Consider the following 27,180-nt stretch of genomic DNA (forward strand, 5'->3'; position numbering starts at 1 on the left):
CAGCTTCATCCGGCCCTACAGCTGCAACAAAAAACGCATGAAACCATGGGCCCAAAAAGAAAGCCCCCGAAAGAAAAAAAGAGATGAAAAACAAGTAAGAAAGCTCAAGTCGAGACTGCTCGACTACGAGATCCCCTGAACCCTACAAGCAACTGATATTTCAATAATAGTTAGCACACACACACACACACACACACACACACGCATACAAACAAACACACGCATATACACACACTCGCATATACAGGCGATTGCGCTTGGGTTGCGCTGCTGTGTGGCAATATAATGAAAACTTATTTGTTGAATAATTTAATTTCTAGACGTACGATCGTAATGAAACTTTCAGAACGTAATCATAATGTTAAAATGTATGTGTATACCGAAGCACAAGTTTCTAGTATTTGATATACGACTTTTACAAAGATGAGGGTGAGGGGCTGAATTTAGGGGTGGGGGGTAAATTTTAACAAAAACCGAAATTGTATAAAATACATCTTTATATACATTTTAAATTTGGAGACTCTAGCTTGAAAGATGTAGGAGATATAATTATTTAAGTGATCTTCGATAAGGTTTTTTATCGATAAAAAAATATCGGAATGAGTTATCGTTTTTTAGTGATAAACTCGATCTGCGCGTGATATATACGGACATTTTAAAAAAAAGTTGAAGTCTCTAGCTCTTATATCTTCTGAAATCGACGCGTTCATACATACGGACGGACGGACGGACGGACGGACGGACGGACGGACGGACGGACGGACGGACGGACGGACGGACGGACGGACAGACAGACGGACAGGGCCAAATCGACTCAGCTTGTCGCCCTGATCAAGAATATATATACTTTGTGGGGTCTGCCACGCCTCCTTCTGCCTGTTACATACTTTTAACAAAACCATTATACCCTGATTTCCCATTTTCAATGGGTTCAGGGTATAAAAATGGTATAAAATGTGTTTAAAAACCGCACGAATTTCGCAACCAACCGAAAGTGGCAGGGGGAGAAATGTTTAACGAACCCCGTCTTAACTATAGAGTTCATCAAGTGAATCATTCGATTCATTATCAATTGAACTTGATTCTAATTGAACCGAACAAATTGGTAGAGAACAGTGAGTAGGTTTGACCAGGAATAGAACTAGTTCTTGAACTAGAGATTGAATTTAAGTAAAATGCTGGAAGATAACTAGTTCTAGAGTACGGGAATAGATGTAGTTCGTGAGCTAGAGCTGAAATTTAAGTAGAATGCAAAATTAGAAATAGTTTTTGAGCTCTTTTAGTAGGGAACTAGCAATGGAACTAGTTCTTGAACCCGTATTCAACTTAAATATCACGAAAAAAATGGGCAATAAAAAAGTTGCCCACATCTCTTGCTGTTTCGCAAAATGAATCAGTTCCTGGAACGAGCTCACAGCGAGCCTTATAATTATTTAAAAAAAAAATTGAGCAGAAATTAAATCAAATAATAAACTGAGCCGTAATCAATTAATTAATTAATTAATTGGTTTAACCAATTTTTCTAACTAAAATAAAATTGCTATGCAAAATTAATCAGTTCCTGAAACTGAACTAAATAGTATAGAGTTTGAAGAACATTTTAAAATGTTAACTAAAATTTGTTAATTAATTTTTATAGTTTATGAATGGAATTCAACAAAAAATATGAGTAAATGTTTTAAAAAAGTTTTAATTGCTTGCAGTAAATAAGCAAACATTTCCTGGAACTAGCTCTCTATGAATTACAAAGAGCTCTGAATGCAGCACCTTGGAGATGCTAGCTGTTCCGCAAATGAACCAGTTCGCGGAACTGGCTGGCGAATCGTTTGCTCCACTGTCGCTTAACTGCCGTCACTTAACGTTAACAGTTTACGCTTGCCTGCGGGCTAAAAAGGCTGGCGTTGCAATACACACACATGCACACACACACACACACTCACACACACACACGTATAGAGACAGAGAGCGCCATCATTTTTGGTGCTGCTGTTGCGCTAACTGCGTAAAGTTGGCACTTGAAACTGTCAGCTTAAATATGCCAGCTGCACACAGACACACACACAGACACACACACACACAGACACAGACACACACATGTGCGGCTACTACATAAAGTGCACAAAATGGTCGACGCATAGCGAAAGTTGTTGCCGTAAGTTACAGAAGCAGCGACTCTTAGGGCTCCGCGCAGTCTGGCGGGCCATAACTTTGGCTAACATGGAGCACCGCACCACGCTCCCCCCCTCCCCCTTGGGTCTCACTGCTGATCCGATTTCCTACCCGGCACGCCTCAGCCAGCTACCATAAATGCATTTTTAAATGCCGGGCTACGGCTAAATTAAGCAGCATTTGCCACTTGCGCTTTACGCGCTCATTCGTTCGTTCATTTATGCTGATACTTTATCACAATTTCTATCTCACTCGCTCATTCTCTCTCTCCCTCTCTATTTTGTTGCAGATGGTGACGAGAACGAAGAAAATCTTTGTGGGCGGCCTCTCGGCGCCCACCACGCTAGAGGACGTCAAAAGCTACTTTGAACAGTTTGGTCCGGTAAGTAAAACCCATTAAAGTGAAATGAGAGAAAAAAAACCGAAAAAACTGAATAAATATAAGCGAACTAGTTCTTTTGTAGCAGCGGCAATAAAGCAATGTCTGCCAACTTGCCAAATAATAATAATGAAAATGAAAAATCCGAATGACAGTTGCCCAAAAACGAATCATGCAATTTATGCGCACTGCGCGTGTTGCCTCCAAGGAACTCAGATATATACATATATATATATATATATATGTATGTATGTACATTGTATATATATGCAAGTGCTGAGCAATGACACCTTCACTGGCTGCCACTTGCCAGCGTTTGTTTGATCAATAAAAATGCCAAAAAAGAGAAAGAAAAAATATATGTATGTATGTATAAAGGTATATGTATATGCATATATTCGTGGCAAATTCAATCTTGACAAGTACTGCAAGGCACAGACGGTGCAGCGCCTACTCTAACCCTTCACTCAAAACAATTTATCCAAAAAAAAAAACGCTCTGCAGCCAAAGCAAACTCCACTTAAACAGCAGCTCACACACACACACACACCCTCTCTCTCTCTCTCTGTGTGCGTGTGTGTTTGTGGCTGAGTGCTGTTCGAGTGCTCTTTAAGTTCTCCATTCAGTGAGGCAGCCTGGCAGCTATAGGCAGGTGTGCTGAGGCATGGCCCGTTCTTGTTATAGCGCACAAAACAAATTTTTAGCACGACTACAACAACAACAACAACAACAACCAAATTTGTTGTGTTCCTGATTGCGATACTAAACGAAAATCGATTTGTTTCGACGCTCTTCGATTTTAATGAGCGACTAGATGCTTCAGACTGCAGCAGCGGGCATTGTATGTGAGAGGCTCAGCTGAGACTGGATTTCATTAACGATATGCATAATGTTTGCTTACGCCTTATCCAGCAGAGCTCTGCGTGCATGCTTAAGCATAAATCTTTAACGAGGATAAGCCTAAACAAACGAACTCTGCCAAATGGCTTGCAGGAAATTGTGCAAGAGCTGCATCAAGATTTGCTTAAGATTGTCGTTTAAATACAAGGATTAAATAGGATGGCAACAGAGACTTAAAGCTGTCTCTTCCAATGGACTGTACTTATACGCAAAGTAATTAAAATTGTGGGAGATTTCATTAGAGATTCAAATGCGTAAGCTTCTGATTCTATTTAGAGTTTGTTTTACTTAAAGAGCAGCTTTCAAATATACTTATATATAGAGTCCATTTATCACAGATATTTATATTTAAAGATCTTCAGCTACAGTTTCAATGTGCTTTGCAGCTTTCAGTTTAAGCTATGCTTTCACATCGCAAAGCTCTTGCACTATAAAACTTAAAGCTTAAGCTTCCACTTCAATCTTAAGCATCGCATGTGCTTTGCAAGCTTTAATAAGCTTTTAACCATATTCCCAAGCCTGTTGGCTTCTGCACTTTCAGCTTAAGTCCTTACCACAAGCTCATGTTGAGCACACAACAAACGATGCTAAAAGTTTTCATGCGCTTTTGAAACTTCAATTAAATATTTGATGGCAACATTTTGACGTTAATCAACTTTTATAATTGCTTTGTACTTTTAAATTGGCTGTTAGCCACCGTAAAAAAAGAGAATGGCATCTATCACTGCGCGCATTTTTTTCGGCGAGCCAAACAAGAACAGAAAACAACAACAAATTTACATTATGAAATGGAGAATGGAAAACTCGCTGTGCTCAACGAAATTTACGCGCACAAAGCCGCAATTTGTTCCCTCTCTCTCTCTCTCTGGCTCTCTCTCGGTCTCTTTTTTGCTGGGAATATTCATTGTTTTGTCATTTAATGCTGCCCCACATTCGGCAAAAACTCTCAGCGGATTTGGAAACTTCACTCAGCGGCCAGGTGAAAAGCTGATGAGTGGGCTGCATCAGCATTTGGGTGGACTGGGGTGGGGGGCAGCCTCCTGATAATTGACACAAATTGGCGCAACTTTTTGTCAGCTCTTCAAACCGCCGGCACGTCAACTGGCATTTGCGATGGCTCATTGCGCCCGCGCCCACGTCACTCGATAATGCGAATATAATGACGACGCCGGCGAACTTGCAGCACTGCCACAGGCACAAGCACGGGCTCCCATTCCAGCTGGCAGCGTTGCCACCATTCATGCCACATAAACGCCCATCAATCAAATCAGCGCTGCGCAAAATGCTTTTAAGTAATTTTCATCATAACTGCGAATGAAGCTGTCAAAATCCATAACGATCAAATAGTTGAAACACCTAGCCAAAGATATTGCCTAGGTGGCAAGAGGCAATGGCTCTCCCTCTCCCTCTCCCTCTCTCACTCCCTCTCTCTCTCTCTCTCTATTGAAACAAAGGCGAAGCAACTTAACCAAGCGCGAATTGCTAATGGCAAACTTTTCAATTAATCCGCATTTGCAAAAAAAAAGAAGAAGAAGCAGAAGAAGCAAGAAAGAAAGAGAACAAAAAAAAGAAAATTATAATAATAACTTGGCGCACAAAGGGCTCAGGTTTGAGGGGGGAGGGGAGCGTCGGCGCATTGGCAAAACTTTCGACAGGCAAACAACAGAACTGGAGAACTGGAGCTGGCGGCTGAGCAGCCCCGCTGCTCGCTTGGGCCAAGTTATTGATTACAACTAATCCCCTTTTGGCTTTTGCCTGCCGCCTCATTGAGCAGCGGCTTGGCAAAGAGATTTGCGCCGTTCGCCCATAAACAAAATAGTAGCAACTGGCCCCCGTCGGCTCAGACGGCCAGCTACTTGTGTGTGTGTAGCCGTATCCGTGTCCGGATCAGCAGCGGCAACAACAACAACAACAACAATAGCAAGCCGAAGCATAACCCAGGGCAGGTGGCCAGCCAGGCGTTAATGACTTTATCGGCCATTTTTCTTCTATGGGGGGGATGGGCTGGGAGATAGGCGGACGTGGGGGCTGGCAGAGAGATGGCCTTTGTCGTTGTCAGTGCCATTAGAGACGGCACACGGTAAAGATTGATTAGCCAGGATGACACAGTCAGGCCCAGGCCCAGCCACAGGCATCGCCATCGCCATCGCCAGAAACAGAAGCCATTCAATATGATTAATAGTTGTTGCATGTTGCGTAGCACGACGGCGACAATCAGAGTGCTACGGGCCCAACAATAGCCCAAATTGTACACCGAATACCCAAATGCCGGATAGTCGAATAGCGCAAACAACATCGAGATTGTCTATATATGTAGAAATATATGACCCGAGCAACCAGCCAATTTCATGTTGCCAGCGCAATTTTTTACGTTCACCTATCTCCCACTATCTCTCCCTCTCCCTCTCTCTCTCTCCTCTATCTCTTTCTATTAAATATATGTATATATGCATTGGTTTGCTGTGTTTTATTTTTCTAGTTTCGCCTGCCCTCAGCCGTGTCAGCGGCACATTTTATTTGCATTGCATTTTATTGTAGGTTTTAAATGTTGCATTCGCATTGTTCGCCTTTTGTTGCTCCTCAGTGGCTGTGGGCGAGCGCAGCTGCAGCTGCAGCTGCAAGGCAGTTGCCAAACGAATGCCGAATGCTCTAGACGAAATTCATTGCGAATTTTGTGTATATTCTGATTGGAATTTCTTATTCGATTTATCTAATGGTTCGATTGACAACTGGTAGAGAGAGCTGAACATTGCTGGAAAGTTAGTTAAATAAATTTAAATGATGTGAAATGTGAACTTTCGACTTTAAATGATAGAGAGAGAGAGATAGAAAGGACTGATAGAAAGAGAGCCCTGTCCAAGAACCTCTAGATAAAAAGAAGAGCAATCCAAATAAGTTCTGATACGCTTTACTCAATGTAATTTCCTTTCTAAGAGAGTGAGAAACACTTGAATAAATTCTGTAAATGATTAGCTGAAGAGAAGACGCTTAAAGCTTAGCTATAAGAGCTATAGTTCAACTATGATATACAGCTGCGAAAAATAAAATAGCACCACTTGCATATTCAGAGTTTGAGGAGTTCTCCTGGACACATTTATCAATGTATTGATGTAATTTTTTCACTCAGATAAGCAGAAATTAATTAGTTATTACGGCAAAAAAGAATTATCACAAAAATATTCATAGTTATATATATTATTTATATGTCCTTGCTACTCAAACGCATTTACTTTACTAAAAATTACAATTTCTGCTTCTCGCAGTGCTCTCAAAGCCTTGGCCAACACAGTCAAGCTAAAAGCTAACCAAATTCGTCTTCAATTTAAATACCTTTTGATCACGCTTCACGACTCTTGGCTTTCGGTTGCAAAATTTGACTTTTATATGCAGTAATATCGTATGACATCTGCACAAACATAGATTGCAGCTAAGAGCTTCAATGGCCTAACGTTACTTGGCTAATAGCAAAGTTTTAATGCCCCGCTGTGTGCGTGTGCGTGTGTGTGTGTATAAGGTCATAAAAACTTGAATACCTCTGCAGCACACACACTCTCTCTCCCTCTCTCTCTCTCTCTCTCTCTCTCTCTCTCTCTCTCTCTCTCTCTCTCTCTCTCTCTCTCTCTCTCTCTCTCTCTCTCGCAAACAAATACATTGAAGAGGCAGCTGCGACAGACAGAGGCCAATCATTTGAACCCCATTGGCCTAACCCCTGCCGCTGCCTGACAGTTGCCACACCTTTTAAATGCAAATCAGAGAAATGTTTTGCATCTACCGCCCACTCGCACTCAAATGGAAAACAAAACCAAACCAAACCAACAAAACAAATGGCAAATTTCAAATTTTCACTGTGCAAGTTTTTAGTGCAAATGCTTCACATTTAACTGGCACACCAAAATGCACACACACACACACACACATAGTGCAGTGGACCCCAAACTGACCTCAGCTGCTGCAACCTTTGCCACTGATTTTATTGCAGCTGCTGCAAGTGCTGCGATAACACAAATTTCACATGCCGCAAGGACAGGAGACGGCAGCAGCAGCAGCAGCAGGAGCAGCAGAGCAGAGAAGAGCCAAATATACAAAAACAAAAAAACAAAATGCAAAGTAAAAACTGGCAACAAAACCAACAAAAATGCAAAGCTCTTTGGCTAAAAAATTGCAAATAAACTACACATTTTGCAAAAATCCCCTTACAGCAGCTATACCCCTAAAGGGTACCCCCCACCCACCCTGCTCCCGCCGCTTGCGTCGCTCGGCAACAAGCCTGAACTATGGCCATGGGCTATGGAAATTGCAGTGGCCAGTATCAGGCAGCCTGCAGACATCGCCCTGTGGCTTTTAAAGGTGTTTACGGTGTTTGCTTTGCCCTGCCCCAAGGGTTAGTTAATTTAAGCGCTTTTCATAAGCATTTTATGTGCAGAAGACGAGCAGGGCCGCAGTCAGAGTGAGAGAGAGAGAGAGAGAGAGAAAGCTGACCAGGCCAAGTGGCAAAAGTGCAGCCAAAGCTGCCAAATGTCCAGCCAGCTGGCGCCGGCTACTTCTCACGGCCTCAGCAGTGGCCAAACCCAGACCAGGAGAAGCAGCAGGAGTAGCAGGAGAAGCAGCAATTGAAGCAGAGGCAGCAGCTATCCCTGGGGCATTAATTATGACAAATTATGCAAAATAAATTGCAACAAAAACACAAAAGAAGCAAGATTTAAGTATTTTAACTAAGAGAGAGAGAGAGAGAGAGAGAGAAGGAAAGTGTGGGAGTGTGAGCAATGAAATGATTGACATTTGCTTATCGAATAATTCATGTGAATTTACTTTTACAATTACTTGATTATGATTGAATGCGTGCAAAGCAAGACAGATTAGCTAATAATAAAGCAAAATTCAAATATGTTTTTGAGTGAAAAGTGACTAAAGAGGCGACTGGAGAGGCGAATGAAGAGGTAACTAAAGAGACGGCTGAAGAGATGACTGAAACAGCCATTGAAGACGCAATTGAAGAGGCAATTAAGGAGTCAGTTCAAGAGGAATCTAATATATAATTTGCATATACATTGATCTATACTATATATATAAATATCAGTTAAGCTGCTACTCCTTTAAAAAATAAAACACCTCACAAATTCTTCTCTTTACTCTCGAGACTCCCGCCTGCTAAGCCTCGCTCTATCGAGGCCTATCGCTGGTTCTTAAATAACTATCGTCACTATCGATTATTCCATATCCTGGCATTCAACTAGCGTTAGTTTTAACTATGCTGAAACAGATATTGTCATTATTAATGCTATTTTAATAGACCTCATCATTATTAATAACTTTATAGCTCTCATTGTCATTGACCGTCAACACTTTGCTTATCCAGAATACTAATTATTCTATATCATTACTATTATTTAAATTATATTACTAGTAAGCTAGTTCTACTGAATACTTGAATAGATATACCCACTTCATTCCATGCCTTTACTCAACTGAACATTTTCTAGATCTCAAAACTCCATTCATTTGCTGGCAATTTCTTTCTTTCTTTGCCCACAGCAGTTGAACTCCCACAGCTCATCTCCTATGATATTTAGCCTAAAAAACATTTATCTTACAGCCTTTGCTCTCTACATGCTCAACACTTTCTATGCCAAACAACCAAAAGGTAGGGTATATGCAAGTCTGCGTGCCGCTGCTGCAGTTAGAGTTTCAATCTTGTTTGTTTGCTCACCTAGCTCGACGTATCAGTCAGTCAAGCAGTCAGTCAGCTCTGTTTGTGTTGTCCTTGTGCCTCCACACGCACACACACACACTCACACACACTCTGCCATAACTGTGGGCAATTTTTGAGGTACTGCGAATGCGAAGTGCCTCTTTCCAGTTGCATAAATTATGATGAAGCGCAAATCTTCAGTTAGCCGTATGTAAATGTAAATGAAGGCTTTGTGCCTATGCCTGCATGTGTGCTAGTGTGTTGCTGCGTGTGTGTGTGTGTGTGTGTGCGTGTGTGCACGATGAGTGGCAGATTTGCATAATCCTTAGCAAAAGGTTCCATGACAACGCCGCTGCTGCTGCTGCTGAAGCTGCTGATGCTGCTCGAAATGTCAATGTGGGTGCATTGGTTGGGTTAGAGGGTTAGCTGGTTGAGGTTAGAGATGCCAGGGGGAGGTGGCTGGTGGTTGGTGGTGGCGGCGGCTATGGTGGCTGCCTGACAAGCCACAAATACTTCAGCACCTTCACCTAAGCTCGTAATTAACAGTATATATGTATATACAATATATGATATATGCAGCACATGTGTATAGGTGTGCTGGTGTGTGTGTGTGTGTGTGTGTGCACTCAAAGCTTGCACTAGCAGCTGTCATTTACATAGCCAATTAGTTGTACATAAGCACAACAACAACAGCAACAACTACTACAACAACAACAACAACAAGCACACCTGAGCTGCAGCTTCAGCTGGCAATTTCTAGCTTAATCCCCGCCCGGCCGCAACTAATTTAATTGTGTTCAATTTGGCATAAAGGCGTTTAATGCCAACAAGAGCTGATAAAACCTTGTAAGCACACACACACACACATACATGCACACATATTGATATACATATATATATAATGTCTGGCTATATATTATGGATTTTTCTCATGATATGCAAAGCCCAGCGGCGTCAAAGCAAAAGCAAAGGCGAAGGCAAGGGACAAAAAAAAAGTGGAAGTATAACCAAACGAGCCCCCAATGCAGACGAAGACGTTCGTTCGTTGTTAATGCTTTGATAGACACATTACTTCCGTCTCAGTGGTTAGGCAGTGCAGCAACAGCAACAACGGCAACAACAGCAACAACAACAGAAGCAGCAACAGCAGCAGCAACAACCGCAGCACCACCAGAAATCTAATACGTCTTGCCAAGCGAGGGATAACTGTTTGTTTACACAGCCCGACGACTATTTGGCCTGGGCTAAAAACCTGAGCCCTTGCTCCGCCACTCGAATTGGGTCTGGGTCTGGGTCTGGGTCTGAGACGGAGTTGGAGCTGGAGTCGGAGACGGAGACGGAGACGGAGTCGCCGGAGAAGTCGCCGTCTCGTATGCTGTTGGGTTATGGGCTCTCTGGGTCTCTGGACTTGTCTGCCGCTATGCATATCTCTCTGCAGGCTTTGGCAAATTGCGCAAAAAACATTGCAAAAGGCAGTAGCAGGAGCAGCAGCGGCAGCAGCAGGAGCAGCAGCGGCTGCAGATTTTATGCACAACAAATTGTCATGCGGACAGGCAGGCAGCCCACACAGACATAGCTACGCAGACAGCCCCACGCTGCGGTTGGTCTCTCTTTCACTCTCTCTCTCTCACTCCCCCCCTCTCTCGCTCTGCTGCTGCTCCAGTTGCTGCTCAAGCACATGAAATCCTTACCCAGGCGCAAGTCAAGCAAACAAACAAACCGCAATGACATGCAGGCAAAGCACAAGCCATATCTCCTGCTGCTCATCCTGCCACAGAGCCCGCTCTAGCCGCCTCCAGCCGCCCGGCCACGCCCCCTAGTCAGCATTGCCACAGTTGTAACCGGAAACTGTCGCACTTATTTGGCTACGCGCTAGTTTCGCATATTTCACTGTCAACTTGCGGTAAATAGACTTTAAACAAATATGAAAATAACTCGCAAGAAGCTCACAACAACACACACACGCACACAGCAGTGTGTGTGTGTGTGGGCAAGAAAAATGCAAAAATCTGCAGAGCCAAAAGAAATTTTCAAGTAAACGTTGGGTAAGCAAATGGCAAGTTGTAAAGTTTGTGGCTTCTCGTTTCCCTGTCAGCGTCTGCCCGACCCCGTCTCCTGCTGGATTTGCGCTCCCAACGGGTGCCGTCCCCATGTGTTCTTGCGCATATGTGTGTGTGTGTGTGTGTGTGTGTGTGTGTGTGCCACACTCAGTGGGAGTCTGGCCACGTACGTAATGGAAATCAATTGTTTACTTTATATGAGTTTTTCAAGTGCTTATTCAATATCATTAGATGAAGATGAGGTAGCAATGCGCTCCGACTATAAATGCCATATGTGCCGTGCCGTGCCGTGCCTGAGTGCATGTTTCGTAATAGTTCTGTGGCATCAGTAAAGTGCAGCCAATCGAAACAACAACTTGAGTTGGGCCAGAGGTCAAAGCTAAGCAAATTAGTTTGCCAAGGGCTGAGCTCTTATAAGAGAATCTGAGAATCGCCGAGAAAGGCATGAAATGGGAAAGTAGCTGAAGCATAAGCTAGACGTAAGCTGAGAAGCCAGAGCTGAGAAGTTCTATATCCTAAACAGAATTGAGAATCTCCGAGAAGAGCTTAAAGAGGAATACTGAAGCATCAAAGGGTACCCAAAGTGATTGATTGAGAGGCCAGAGCTTAAAAGTTGTATATGGCTAAACAACGTTTATCATTAGACGGCCATGAGCATCGCCTAGAAGACCCCAAAGAGTCGACTGTGGGATGTCTAAGGTAAAAGAACCTCAGCTAAAATGCAACCAAGAACTACAGTTGGCTGCAGTAGGGTCAAAGCTATGCAAAGTAGTTTGCCAACTGTGCTCGAAAAGCAAATCTTTAAGCAGACTTGAGAATCGGCGAGAGGGGCGCCAAGACAGCCGGCTGGCTGGCTGCATAAGCAAACTAGCTGCAGGCCCGCCAGCGACAACTTCTGCCATCGACTTGCCCAAATTATTGCCCAAGTCGCTGGGCAAACAGCGCACGGCCTGGACTGCAACTCAACTTTTCTCATTTTCAACGGCAAAATTTGCTTTCTCTCTACTCTCTGCTCTCCTCCTCGCTCACATACATATATATTTTTTTGTCAGCGAAAATCTTAATTTAAAAGCCCAGCTGTTGAACCAAAGGTTAACCTTTCAGCACGGTCCTTTTGCAAAAACACACACACACATATATATATATATATAGAGCTGGGGTAAAGCATAAAGAAAAAATGCCGTAAAACTCATTTTGTCAGGCAGCTAGCAGAGACTCGACTCCTGCCCAATTTCAAGCACGCCTCAATCTGCAACACACAGAGAGAGAGAGAGAGAGGGAGAGAGAGACAGAGAGAGAGAGAGAGAGAACTTAACCAGCCACAGCAACTGCCTCACTCTCACTGTGTGTGTGTGTGCGTGTGTCTTAGGGCAACTCGCGGGAGATGCAAATAAGCGAATATTCATTTGATGATACGAATACGAATGCGAGTGCGAATGCGAATGCGAGTACAAGTGTGTGCCACACGTGCGTCGTTGCCAACCGACGACAATTTAAAAGTACGTTTTTATCGCAAACAGACAGCAGACAGCGGCAGCGCGAGCCTGGTTAAACTGTGAGCGGGGGAGCAGCAGGAGCTGGGATCGACAGCTTGAGATAGTCACGTACACACTTTTGTTTTTTCTGGCCTTTTATTTCGTGCCAATTGTGCGCCTAATTAGCGTCGAATCGCGATGCCGAACGCTCGGCATCTTTGCAATTAAAACGCACTTTTCATGTGCCCTGTCTGCTGTAAAATAAAGAAAACACACGCACACACACACACAGACACACAGATAGCGCGTGAGTATGAGAAATGTGGAGCCAGTTACAAAATGGCGCATGTTGCCGCCTACAAAATTAATTTGATTTATGCTGTTTTCAGCTGCGTGCATGTGTGTGTGTGTGTGTTTTCCAATTGGCGTTGTTGCTGCCTGACACTGGCTGGCTTGCCAGTTCGGTCAGGTAACGAATTTCTGGCTAACAACGCAAATAAAAATAATATATTGCCCTGGCGAATGTAAAGTGTCGACTTTTACATAGCACATATGTACAGGCTACACGTGTGTATGTGTGTGTGTGTGTGCACGTCTTTGCAATAAAACAAGAAACAAGAACAATGCACAACAACTGCGTTTCGGGCGTTGATCTACCGGCTTACAATGCTAGATGCTGTCAGAGGGACGAGCTGCCTGCAACTGTGCCGAGTCTTACATGAAGCAGCGCCAGCAAATGTAACAAGCAGATGCGCAAACAACATGAATACAATAACAACAAAAACAACAACAACAGCAGCAGCAGCAGTAGGAGTAATAATAAAACAAGCTACAAATGTAAATAGATATATTGTTTCTATAGAGATGAACAAATTGGCAACGACTAGCAAATACCCGCACTGGGTATCAATTACAGACTTTGGCTATTTCCTATACTGAAATTGCAGTATATTCAACTGCTTTACAACACTAAAGAGCAACAAAGGGAATAATAAATATATGATTTATAAAATAGGCTAGAGAATAGCCGCATCTGCTCTCAACTCTCCACTTATAATTTGGGAATATATTATACACCTATTTTTATTGCTGTGATTTCACTATACTCTGCTGCTTTACAACACTAAAACACTCTTTAGAAATGTATATAAATATTACAAATAAAATTTGCCTCAAACAAACTTCAAACCTCAAGCCAAAACATATTTGAATAAAATTGCGCGAAGAATTCCAACTTCTGCGTCCGCTTGAAGCAAATCAGTTTAGCGCGCCTAACAAAGACTTATCTGCCGCACAAAGCCAACGGCAAACGGCATTCGGATATTAAATTTCGTGGCAATGTCGGTGCGTATGGACCCGCAGTGCTGGCATATGCGTTGCCCAGGTATGAGCATGGCAACCATGGACGGTATGGACGGCCATCCAGCCGCACAATGCAAATAAAAAGCCATAAACTTTCATTTAAGTTTAAAATGGCATTAAAATGAATGAGTGGCTGCTGCCACTTGCTGCCAGCCAGTTCCCATATTCATTTTCATTTTCATTCCCATTTCCATTTTTTTCTGCTTTTCTTTTTGTTTGTTGTTTATTTTTTAGCTAACAGTCTGCTTTTGGCTGGGGCACGGCCAAGCAACACATGTATCATAATTCATTTTCATGTTTTATTTCATTTTAACTGCAGTTGGCTGTGTCGCTATGTTTGTCGCACTCGTTTATATGCCATGTGCGTGTGCGTGTGTGACTGCTGCGTGCTAACATAAATATAAATATATATGAAAACAACTGCCAACAGCTAACAATAGCCAGCAGCAGCAGCAGCAGCGGCAGCAGCGGCAAACAAACAACATTCAAATAATTGACATATACACACGCATGATATGTGTGTGTGTGTGTGTGTGTGTGTACAGCAAACCCTTTCTACACATCTATGCTGGCCCACACTTGCCTCTAGATATGACAATTAAAAGCCAACATTGCGTATGCGTAATATTTATTTATTCACTAAAAAGTGTTGCCTACCTTTGAGCGCTCAAGTTGTTGCCGTTTCAATTAATTAATGCAAATGCAACAAATTTCCACATAGATAAATTGTCCAGCATGATGTGTCCCTTTTATAGCCCCACACATGCACTTGCGACCGTTAAAAGCCAACCTCACTCGTTTTTCATACGAATAATTGGAATATTAAAATGTTAAAAAAAAGTGTTGCCTACTTTTGAGCGTTGGCAATTTTATGCATTTCCATTAATTAGCTAAACATTTTTTGCCTCGACTAAATGTGACACATAGCAGTTTAGCACGACCACGCCCCCATGCCGCATTCTGCATGCGCTTATAAATATTAAATAAAATTAAAAAGCAAACTAATTGTTAATCTGTGCGGCTTGCGGCTTTGCCATATGCGCTTTTGTCAACAGCAACAACAACAACAACAACAACAGCAGCAGTAATGAGCGCCGTCTGTCTGTGCGCTTCTCTCTGTATCTGGCCACTAACAAGCTCTGTTGAGCTGACCACGCCTCTTGTTGTTTTAGCTGCCTCCGCCTCCGCTGCTGACGCCATGTTTAAAATGTAAAGCACTTGCTGTGGTCGCTTTGAGCGACCCAAAAGTTAATCTCTGCCAACCGCTGAACAGGCAAACTGAAACCCTATTTGCCTCCGTTGCACGCTCCCCCCTCTAGTTGTGCTCCACCCTCCTCTGCTGTAAGCTTAGTTGGTTATTTTTGCCAGCTATTCTATATTTTTGTTTTTATTTTGTATTTTCTTTTCCATTTTTTTTTTTTTTTTTGTAGCTCTCCCACTGCACACGACCACAACTTACATTTTTACAGAGAGACGCGTTTTGTTGTTGCTCTGTTTGTTTGTTTTGCTTTGTTTTCGCAGTCACTTTTTATGCTCAGCTTACGGTTTTTTTGTGTCTCTGTGTGTGCGCGCTTGACTCAGAGTTTGATTTGTGCCAGCTAGAAGTCAACCAGCCAGTCCAAGATAAATCGCCTTTCAACGCAGCTGCAGGCATAAAAAATCACACGATCAGTCATTACACACACACATACATACACAGAGAGAGAGACTCATGCACACATCCTGTTATAGCATAAGCACTTATGTGGTCTCTCCCTCACTCTATGTGTGCCAGCAAAGTCATTTTGCTTGCTTGTCCCTCCCCGCTGCCATCTCCCATCTCCATTCACTCGCTCACCCCTCATCATCTTCATCATCTTCTTCTTCTTTTTTATCGCTAGAGCTTTAAATTTTTTATGCAAGCTGCGCTGCTGATTTGGCGATAGTGTCGTCGTCCTTGTGGCTGTTGCCTGCAGCACATAAGTCATTTTGCAGGGCACTTGCAAGAATTCACACGAGCTGCGTCCCATCCGCCGCATCCTGCGTCACTTTAGCGTCTCAATAGTCTGTTACTAATACGTTTTTGCACTGTGCTGCCATTTTAATGCCTTTCATGCAGCAGCAGCAGCAGCAGCAGCAATGGCAGCAGCAGATTCTTTTCGAGTGCATAAAGGAGCGACAGCTAAGGAGCTCCTCTCGCCGCTATCTGCCCGGCCAAGCTGCTGCGTCACTGCGTCAATGCGTTACAGGATATTACCGCCGTCATTCAAGCCATAAGCAAAGGGGATGGGGCAGGATGGGAGACCCACGCACAAGCCTTGGACTGCAGCTGCTGACTGGTTGGTGGTGCAAGTGCTGCTGTGGCGCCTCAATACTCTGACGCTTCCGGTATTTATGATGCAAGTAATCAAATTGAATGGCGCGTTGCAGTTTCTTTCGCCTTTTATTTGAGCAAACTGATGCTGCAGCTGCAACTGAAGCCGAAGCTGAAGCTGAAGCTGCTGCTGCTGCTGTTGCTGATGTGATTGCAAAGAATGCCTTTGCCATTGCCCTTCCACTTCCACTGCGTCTTGCAGTGATAAATTCTAGCGCCCTCTCTCTATCTCTCTCGCTCTCCCTATCTCTTACTCTTACTCATTGCTGCATCCGCTGGCGCGGCATAAAAAATTGTGCAAAACTTTCAGCTTTCTACACATTTTCGTCGCTTATCAGCGACGGCTGCTGCAGTTAAACTCGAGTCGAGTGGGCGTGCTGCGTGGGGCGGGGCCAATGATAATAATGAACGTGCATGAAAAATTGCAAGTTGACTTGGCACTTGGAACTTGGGCATTACCTAAGGCGCAATAAATAATAAGTACCAGTGTAGCTAGGGCAGCAGCAGGGGCAGGAGCAGGGTTAGCAGGAGCCGTTGCCTCAACCTGAACAGAATGGGCGCATAATGAACGAGGTCTTGAGCGCTTCAAGGAGCGTAAGCCGAGCGCTGACTTGCATAATGCTAAATTAGTGGCCATGGATAGCCCTAAGTGCAGCGCGGGGCCAGCGGCTCAAGTGATTTACACAGGATGCGCCAGCGATTAGCGCCAGTTGCTGACTCCCACTCTCTCTCTCTCTCTCCATCTCTGTCTGCCTACTCAAGGCTGAGTCTACAATTTATGCTCATTTGACAAAGTAGATAATCAAAGTGCGTAGCGCTGCGATAAAAGCTTCAATGACGCGCTGATATTAATAGTAGAATTTATTTAACAATTTCATTGAAGCGCCCTTGCCCAAGTATTTTTTTAATAGAAAGCATTTCTTAAGAATTTTTTTCAGTGCTCTGCGATGCTATTTATATAATGAGCGAGTATGCAAAGGAAAAGTCGATCTAAGCTTGAAGAGTAAATAAAACTCATATAACACTTTATTTATTATATTTTTTTGATAGATTTTAGATTAGTTTAGCAATCATAAATATGTATGTAAACATTTCTATACAGATATATGTATATAAATCTGCTGAATAACTTCAACATCTAGCCCTTTCTAAGGCCTTTGCTTCATCCCATAGTTTTCCCCTGGTTTTTCAGCAGGACTTTTGTTTAAAATCTAGCTCCTGCTGTGCTCGGCAGGGCAATCAGTGATAAAATCATGGACTTTCTGGCGCTCTTCAAGCTCTTGAGCTGCTTCCATTGAACAATGTGGCGCTCGGCGCACGGTGGGTGCTTTAAGGCTTAGGGCTTATGGCTCACAATCTGCAGCATTCACGTGGCCGTTGCCATTGCCGTGAAGCGGGCCATGAAAAATGCAGCTGCTGCTAAAATTTCAGCTGCTCCTCGCTTGTTGTTTTTAGCCCAAAACGTTGGTCAGCAAAGCAGCGAAAGAGAACGCAAAAAAAAAGTAGAAAATGGCAAAGAGAGTGAAAAAAAGCAGAAGAAAATTATCCGACTTGGTTGATTTATGCTTTTGTTATTGTTTTTCATAAGCCGTCGCCAGCCAAAGTGAATTGTAAGTGAGACACATACAGAAAGAGTGAGAGACAGAGAGTGAGAGAGAGAGGGAGAGAGAGTGCAAACTTGAAGCACACACAGCTGTCGCTGGTAGATAACCCTAAAGTTTGCACTAAAGACTCAATCAACGTGGCTTCTAAGCAGCTTCCGCCAGCGTCGTGTCTGCTGCAATAAATGAACAAATTAATTAAGAAGTGGCAGCAACGTGAATTGTTGCACGATTGCCAGTAGCTGGCTGGAGCCAGTGTCCTGCGGGTCCTCGTCGTCGTCCTCGTCCTCGTCGGGTGGCTGGCGACATCAAATTAATGCAGCGCTGTCAACCTGCCCGCCCGCCAGCAACAACAAAATGTGCTCAGCACAAAGGCGCTGCGAAACGTTAACGTTAACGCTTCACTGCATACATGGACAGCAGCTGACCGCCCTCCCTCCATCTCCCTCCATCTCTCTCTCCATCTAACTCCATTTGCTGGCCAGAGCTGAAAAGCAGCTTAGCCTGCAGGTGATGCGAGCGACAGCGCAAAATCAATCGAGAAATCCAGCGACCAGGCATAGATGGCTCCGCTATACGCTGCACGCTTCATTCCGCTATGTCTATATGCCTTGCCTAATGTGTGTGTGTGTGTGTGTGTTAGTGTGTGGGCACGTGCTGGTCAGCGCCAATAACGACGTAATCTGTTTATATCCCTTTTTCCCTTCACATTTTCTGCTCTCTCTTTCTTTTTCCTTTTTGGCTATTGTGTTGCGCACTTTTTCCATTTGTCGCTGTGGAGCTGGGCGCTTGGCGCTTGGAGCTGGTAGCTGCTTGGAGCGCTTGGAGCTGCTTCAATTTTCTGGCCGGCAGTTTTTGTCGCTTGTCGTTCGCTCGTACCCTGAATTGAGTTGTTATTTTTCGCTTAGTGCAATTTATTTTGGCCAAGTGGCAGCCAAACGGGCCAGGCAGCGCTTAATTTATTATGCTGGCTGGCTACAGTTGCTGCTCCAGCTCCGCCTCCTCCTCCTCCTCCTCCTCCTCCTCCTGCTGCTGCTGCTGCTGCCGCTGCTCATCAGCCAAATTGTGCTGGCCATTGTTCAATGGCAGATAAAAGAAAAATTAAAGGCAAGCAAAATGAAAGTCGTCGCTCGACGTTGCTTGTCGAAGCAGCAGCAGCAACAACAACAACAACAATGAGGGCAACAAGAAAAAAACCTTATTAATTTCAACTTTGAAAAATTGTGCATTGGCTTAGAGCGTAGCAATTTCACATCGAGGCATCCATTTATTAGCAGCGTGATAAATACTTTCAATTTTCCTTTCAATAAATGATAACGTAATGCCCCAGCATTAAAATAGATCAATGGCCAAACTGTCAATAAACCAAATGAATATCAAATATAATAAGCAAAATAAAGAAGAAGAAGCAGAAGTAGAGCAAGCGAATGCTTTGCAATTTCTCAGCAAACTAAACGCAAAAATTGAGCTTAGAAAACTCATTTCCGGCCAAGATGAAATTCGCCTTAGTCTAGTCCGCCCGGAATTATGGCTCAATTAAAGCAATGCAAATTGATATGAACGCAGTTCTCGAGAAAAGTAATTATTTTGCTTAAACGTAGCTCTGATTCCTCGTCGTCGTCGGCAATAATAAAGCAATCAGAGACAAGTTGAGCCGAGTGCCAAATTGTGCTCGAAATGTATTCCGAAAAGCGATTTAAATGTCTTCAGTGGAATATTTTAATAGCACATTTCATGAATTTGTTCTAGCTGGCTTTTTGAACTTTTACCTCAGCATTAATAGAGCAAAGCTTTTGCAGGTCTTTAGTTCTCAGAAAACTGTAAATATGCAGGGCAGCATTTTTAGGGAAACGACTCAATTTGGGTTGTCTTTGAGCTAATATTGTTAGTCTGTATAAGGTTTAAGTAAGCTTTAAGTCATTCACATATTGACTAAAGGTTTTCCTCGGAAATGTCATAGTTATATACTTAAATTTTTGAAGACAAAGATTTCACGGAATTCCTTGTTTTTAATTAAAAATGTTTTGAGTAGAGCTTTAAGCTTAGACTTTATAACTTTATAAAGAGAAAGTTGAAGCTTGCAGAAATTAAAGATGTCTAAGTATATTGTATCTAAATTAATTATTTAACTCGTGAAGCTTTAAGGCAACTTGAATATATACTTAAACTTTAAGTTAAAGCTTAAAAATTTAGATTAAAAAGCTGTATAACTTATTTAAATATATAGTAAGCTTTAAAGTTACGAAAGAGCTTTAAGAGTGTCAAGAGAACTATATATCACTATTCGAACTAAAAAGTTTATTTATAGCTTTCAGCTTGTTTCCCGCTCCTCTCCAATCTCTCTTCCCACATTTCTGTTTCGCTATTCAGAGCAATGAAACACGCGCTGAAATAGTTCTAAATAAAATATGAAATGGCTATTCAGAGCACTGGAACAGCAACTTAGCATAGATATGAGCCAAGTTGTAGCTGAATGAGGCTTGTTATGCTAATTCATGGAATTAGCTTTATATGCGCCAAGATGATTCGCTCGATGTGTGACAAACATACGATTGGCAAACTTATTTTTATGTGCTACACTCAGTGCCGGGCATAAAAAGAATATGAAATTGTGATTTGACGGCGATTAGGAAGAGATAAGAGAGGGAGAAAGAGAGAGAGGGGGAGAGGGGAAGAGCGACAGATTGACTGACTGAATGAGTGAGCGAATGAGTGGCGTACGCGTCAATTGCTGTGATTAGCATGAAAATCATTACGAGCACAAAATGAATGGCAAATTGGAAAACCAACAGCAGCAGCAGCAGCGGCAGCAAATGCCAAACGAAAATAGAAAAATTCTCGTCCATTGCGATGTCAAATGTGTTTTTGGTCATTTGTTTCCCCTCGGCCAGTGTGTGTGTATGTGTGTGTGTCTGTCTCTGTCTCAGATGTGTCAGATTCAGGCAGTAGTGTCCTGCAAGCGGCCAAGCCATGCAGACAAAGGGCAGCCAGTGAAAAATCGAGTTAGCCAAAACAAATAGCAAAATAGTTTGCGACGGCGACAGCGACATTGACACAAACAACAAGCACAAGAGGACAACAACAACAACAACAAGAAAACAATAAGAAAATATAAAAGTAGCCAAAGAGATAGAGCAAGAGACAGGGAGGGGAGGCAGGACCAGGCAGTTGCTTCTCCATTTTTGGGCTGTTGTAAAAGTCAAGCGAAATAATATTTTCCGGGTAACAGGCAAAGGCAAAGGCAAAAGAAAAAAAAGCCAACAACAACAACAAATTGGCTAGAAAGCGCCGTCACATGCCACGCCCCCAGCCCACAAGCAAAAACCCTCATTACTTCAAGCGTATCATTGAAGAAACGAAAAGCAGAGCAGAGAAGTGAGAGACAGAGAGAGAGAGAGAGAGAGGGGAAGAGAGAGCAGAGCAGACGCTGCTGAACTTGTGGCCATCATTGTAGGCAATTTGCAAAAATAGCAACGATTTGTTGTTGTTGCTGTTGTTGTTGTTGTGGCAGGCAGCAAAGTTAGTTTAAAGGAAATCAAAATAAAAATCATAAAAATGCACAACGTGGCGCGCGTTTGTTAAACTGCCTGGCCAAGACTCAGAGTGAGAGAGAGAGCGAGAGAGATGTGCTAGTGAGAGTGAGCAGACGAAAGAGTCAAGCGCGTCGCAGACAAAGACAAAAATTGTTGCCTTGGCACAAAGATGAAAAGTTGTTGCTGTTTATGGCGGAAGTAGATAATGCCAAAGATGAACAAGGCGAAGGCGCTTGGCAATGCCAGTCACACAGCAAGAGGCACAGTGAGAGAGAGAGAGAGCGAGCGAGAGAGAGATAGATAGAAGTGAGCTAGAGAAATGAAGCTCAAGGGTCGACGTTGGGGTCTATAATTTTGCCATTACAAAACAATAGTAAAAACAAACTGCAACAAAGTTTACAGCCAGTCGAGAAAGAGAGAGAGATAGAGAGTGTGTGTGTGTGTGTGTGTGTAGTGGGGGACAGCCAGTGGGGCGTGTGTAAGTAGACAGCCAAGTAAGACACTGAGACACTGAGCGCTTTGCTGCATGAGCACATTGTCGCATTATGCGCAATTATTGTCGCAATTATGGCCCAGACAATTGTCAGTTTTTGGCGCTAGCCTTTGAGCCAAGAGTCCAAGAGCCAAAGTCAAAAGTTGGGCCAGTGCCATACATAAGGCAAAACAGCAGCAGTCGCACTCGCTTCAGCTAATCAACAATGTCAGCAGGACGCAAACCTTTTACGTGTGATAAGCACACGCACAGAGAGAGGGAGGGAGAGAGGGGGAGAGGGGGAGAGTGAGAGGGAGGCAGGCTCATGTTGCCATCAAACGCATCGATAAAGTCAACAGTGGAGCGTGCTCAGGCTCGGCCGCGTGACTAGCCGCCAGTGAGCCACTGGGGAGCTGAATGGGGCGGGGCTGGCTGTGGCGAGGCCTAGGCAAAGTTCAGCTGTTTTGTCACTTATTCACAGCACATTAAACAATTTGCTTTTTACGCCGGCCAATAACAACAACAAGGCGAAAAGCAGCTACCAGGGAGCCCAGCCAGCCAGCCAGACCCGGGCCACATCCTCTAGATGGGGCTCGGCTGCCTAGCCAACCGCACATTTTAATTGTTCTCGTCATGAACATGTCATAAAGCAAATCAGATTAAATGCGTCACTTATTATTGTGTGCGCCCGGGCACATACATATACATACATATATATAGATGCCAACCAGCCTAGTCTAACGGCGTGTGTGTGTGTGTGTGTGTGAACTCTGTTAACTGCGGTCAAATGTGCTGAGCATATCGCGTCGATTGAGGGGGGAGATGGGAGGGGCACAGCGGGCAGGGCATCGCCTTTATTGCACATTACCTACTCCAGGCTGCCGGCACAGTGGGGCAAAGGCGTCGATTACATGCATGTGTTTGGCGAATATAAAATATTACTAATGAATACTTTGGCATTTTGTTGCTCTACTCAAAGGGAATATTTTGATGATGGCTACTCTAAAGCAAGTCGTGAACTCTGTTTATAGATCGAATTCATTTCCTGCGAGGGCGTTTTTCGATTCATTGGGCACGCTTAGCGCTGCTCGGGTTGGCAGTAGCTGTTCCTTAAGGGATGAAAATGTGTGTTGGACTTAAACTGATGAAACTGAACTCATATAATATTTTATTTTATTTATTTTTATTTTATTATTTTTTTTTTTAGTAATATTTAATGTTTTTTTTGTGATTTATATAATTGTTTTTTTTTTATTATTTTATTTGTAATTTTTATATATTTTTTTATTTATTTTTTATTTTAATTATATATGATTTCTAATATTGTGATTTTTGTATTTATTTATTTTTTTTTTATTTTGTAATTAATATTTTTTTTTTCATTATATTTTTTTTTTTATTATTTTTATTTTTTTATTTTTATCTATGTTCTATGTATTTTTTTTTTAATTTTTAATTTGATTAATAATTTAAAAGAATATCAGCATAAATCTTGAGTAAAGCCTTAAAAGATACTTCCAGAACGTTTTTTTCACATATAATCAGTATATTAAGATGTAGACTTCCCTCTAAGCACTTGGCTTTACAAATTGTTTAGGAAATATGCTGCGGAAAGAGCTAACGTTAAATAATTGGCTCAGTTCCTTGGTTCCTTAGCAGCGCTCTAATTAATTGCTTAAGAACTGTGATAAGTATCTGCCGTAGTCGAGTTTACCTCGTGCAGCTGCTTTTGCACCACTATGCAAGCAACACACACATACAGAGGCAGCCACCCAGGCCAGCCCTCAGTCAACTGCAGGTTAACTCCTCATGTTAGCAATTGCTGCTGGTGTTAACTCGCATGTTAGATTGTGCGTGTTGCTTAATTAGTTGCAAACTGTTTCCATCATAGCAGCCCCCCACACACACACTCACACACACACCACCACACGTGGGTCAAGGCATGCAGAAGTGTGCCACTCCACCCACTTCTCTCTCTCCCGCTGAGGTCTTTTAGCGCAGGTGTTTGCAACGTTTCGCGTCGCTTTAACCAAATTTGAAATGTTGAAAGCAAGCAGTTTGATACGATTCCGAATCCGAATCTGAATCCGATTCCGATTCCGGTTCCGGTTTGGGCTCCAGTTCCGTTTTGGGTTATCTTTTTAATCGCACTGCGCAGCGAATATATTGATTTCTAATATTGATGCAATCCCATTTTGGAAATTTGCATACCAAATTCTGATTGCTGAGGGACTCTGAGACAAGCTGATTTCAAAAGTCATGTGTGTTTGCTTTATTGTTGTTGTTGCTGTCGTTGTTGTAGTTTTTTGTTTTGTTTGGCAGTCGCACACAATGAATATCGACAGGAGGGTGGAACTGACTGGCAGACAGAAGGACAGGAGGACAGCGGGACAGGAGGCGGAGCTGCGACGCTGGCACTTGACGCGCGCCGGCAACAGTCGATTAGTTACACAGACGAGCAAAGGGAGATAGAGAGAGAGAGAGAGAGAGTAAGGGAGAGTGTGGGAGAGCGGGGAGTCAGAGACATACGGATATCGACAGATAGTGCTTTTTGTTCTGTGTAATCACAGCAGCAGCAGCAGCAGCAGCAATGGCAATTTACAAAATGAAAACATAAAATAATAAATACGATTTGACAGCGAACTATTGTAGATATAGTCGTATATTTGCGGAGAGTAGGGAGGGGGAAATGGGATAATGTGCTGGCATCGATGCCCGTATGTGTGTAGATCTCCCTCTGTGTGTGTGTGTGTGTGTGTGTGTGTGTAGGGAACAGCATCTACATAATCATATTATGCTTGACTGGCACGACAAACCAAGCGCACAAATGTGGGTCCAACTGCATTGAGCTGCCAGCCCAAAAACAGGACACAACAGAGAGAGAGACGGAGGGAAGGCGAGAGCGAAAGAGATGGACAGAGAGTGAGCAGAGATTCAAGTAATTTGACAGGCGACATACATTTCACGTACTGCACACAGAGAGGCAGACAGACAGACAGACAGTTAGTCAGAGAGTTGAGCAGATAGATATGTATGTATGTATGTATGTGTGTATAGTATATATCTATAGTGGGGAAAGGCAGGCCAGTGCCTCGAACAGCTGCGCAAATCTGTTAGCCAGTGAATTGATGAGGGGCAGAGGCGATAAAAAGGCTTGCCAATTGCCTCCTCGCTCGCTCACTCGCTCGCTGCTGCTGCTGCTGCTGCTGCTGCTGCTCTTTGGGCCGAGTTCAGTTTTTGGCCTGCGCTGCATGATATGGGCCAGAAACAGACAGTTGGAGCGACAGTGCCACCTGGCAGCTGCCAAAATTGCAAAATTGAAATTGAAATGCGAGTGCTGTAACACACACACGCACACACACACACGCACACATGGCACACTCACGTATACGCATGCATAATACGCATACGCAACGTATGCAGTTGGCCTCGTCTGTGCGGCTGTCGCAAAGACAAGCCAAAGCAATTAATGTAATGAGCAGCAGCATGTCAGTCGCAATGTCGACGTCAACATTTTTGCACAAGAATTTTCAATCAACAGCCGCATTCACACCGCTCCACCGGCTGCTGAGTGAGGGTGGGTGGTTGGTTGCCACGTAATGTGCTAAGGTGTCCAATGTAATTGTTGGGAGCGCAGCTACTTAAGTGCAATGCGCCCATGTGTCTCGCAATTTCTCTCCCTCTCTCTCTCTCTCTCCCTATCTCCCTATCTCTCTCCCTCTCTAGTGTAAACAAAAAGTCCAATCAGCCCTGCATTAATAAGACTCAGCTCGAGCTGCGGGCGAGCCACCCTCGTTGGGTTTCTTTTTCTCTGCTCTTTGTGGAGTGCTCGCATTCATTTGCATTTATGTTTTATGCCAACTAATTTGAAGCTCTGTCAGCGCTAACAAAACAAAATCAGCGTCAGCCTCCGTCACTCCCACTCACTCGGACTGACGCGCAGGTGGCAAGGCGTCCAAGTGCATTTTACATGTTGTTGTTGTTGTTGTTGTTGTTGCTGCAACAAAAGGCAGCCGAGACGGCAAGGCGGCGCCGCGCTCCGTGCACACACACACACACACACACACATACGCATACAATATGCATACTCATTAGTTTGGAGTGGTTCCGTCAACAACGTAAGATGCCACGCCCCGCGCCGCCACATACGCCTCCATATCATCAGCCAGTTGTCGACTTGTCAGTCAGTTCTCATCATCATCAGCGGCTGCAAAGCATTCTCAATCCCAGGCAGCTTTTGCTGCTTCTATTTGTCAGTCTGTCTGTCTGCTCACTCCCCCCTCTCTCTCTCACACACTCTCACTCGCTGTCCCGCTCCAAAATAAACAAACTCTTTTGCGCCTGCCTCGCCTTTTAAGTTGCAGCCAATTGTTATTGCCTGCTGCAAGTTATGCAGCCCTTTTTTCCAGCTCATAAATTTGTTTTGCCGTCTCATTCGCATATTATGCTGCATCTCTTTCTGCTGAGCCGTCGCATTTCGCGCTGCTTCTTGCCCGCCTTCTGGCTGGCTTTCAATGTCAACCGGCGCAGCGGCTTTTGTTTGACGTCGTGCTCTCGGCCTCATGAATAACTGATTAAAACCTTTTTGGTTTTTTGTGTCTTGCTCGCTGGAATGAGGCTGACTGAATGGCTGCTGTGCTGCTGCTGCTGCTGCTGCTGGCTCGGTGGTTCGCTGGTTGTCCTGGCTGTAGTGGTGCAAAGCCAGCGCTTTCATTTTAAATGGCGCCGAACAGGGAAGTGCAGTGTCACCAGCGAGCGGACGGGCGGACGGGCGGGCGAGCGTAGCATATTACTTGGCTATTGTGGCCCGCTGTGATGATAAATAGCTGTTATATGGCTAGAGATTGTCAAGCGAACAGCTAAACGGCCAAGACTGATGATGGCGCTGTCAATTACGCCCGGCCTGGCCACATAATGGCATTTCCCAAGAGAGAACTGGGCAGGCTAACAAATAAGATCGTAGATCAAAGTTAAGCTTTTTCAATTATCAGTAGACAACTCCAGCTAGTGATATATGCGGAAAGTGCTCTTGCATAACATAGAGTCTTATCAGGAGTCCTTAAAGCGAAGATATGGATTCGAGCTCTAAAAGTAACTGTAGATGAGTAGAAAAACTTACCAAGAACTGCTATAATTCAGATTAAGCAACCTATAATAACTAGTGTTATACAAACTGTTATACGGGTC

At 43.6% G+C, this 27,180-nt stretch overlaps 1 protein-coding gene across 6 annotated transcripts in view; it reads left to right on the forward strand.

Moving 5' to 3' along the window:
• Positions 1–27,180, forward strand: part of Rbp6 (RNA-binding protein 6) — a 195,011-nt gene that overhangs the window by 126,414 nt on the left and 41,417 nt on the right. For all 6 annotated transcript variants that reach the window (XM_018100413.2, XM_018100412.3, XM_089259885.1 and 3 more), the window contains one exon: positions 2,459–2,551. In XM_018100413.2, coding sequence (XP_017955902.1) covers positions 2,459–2,551 — 93 coding nt within the window. The remainder of the gene's footprint in view (positions 1–2,458; positions 2,552–27,180) is intronic.

This window comes from Drosophila navojoa, chromosome 4, assembly GCF_054131105.1.
Source record: "Drosophila navojoa isolate 15081-1374.11 chromosome 4, UAZ_NAV_1.0, whole genome shotgun sequence".
NCBI classification, from domain to species: Eukaryota; Metazoa; Arthropoda; class Insecta; order Diptera; family Drosophilidae; genus Drosophila; species Drosophila navojoa.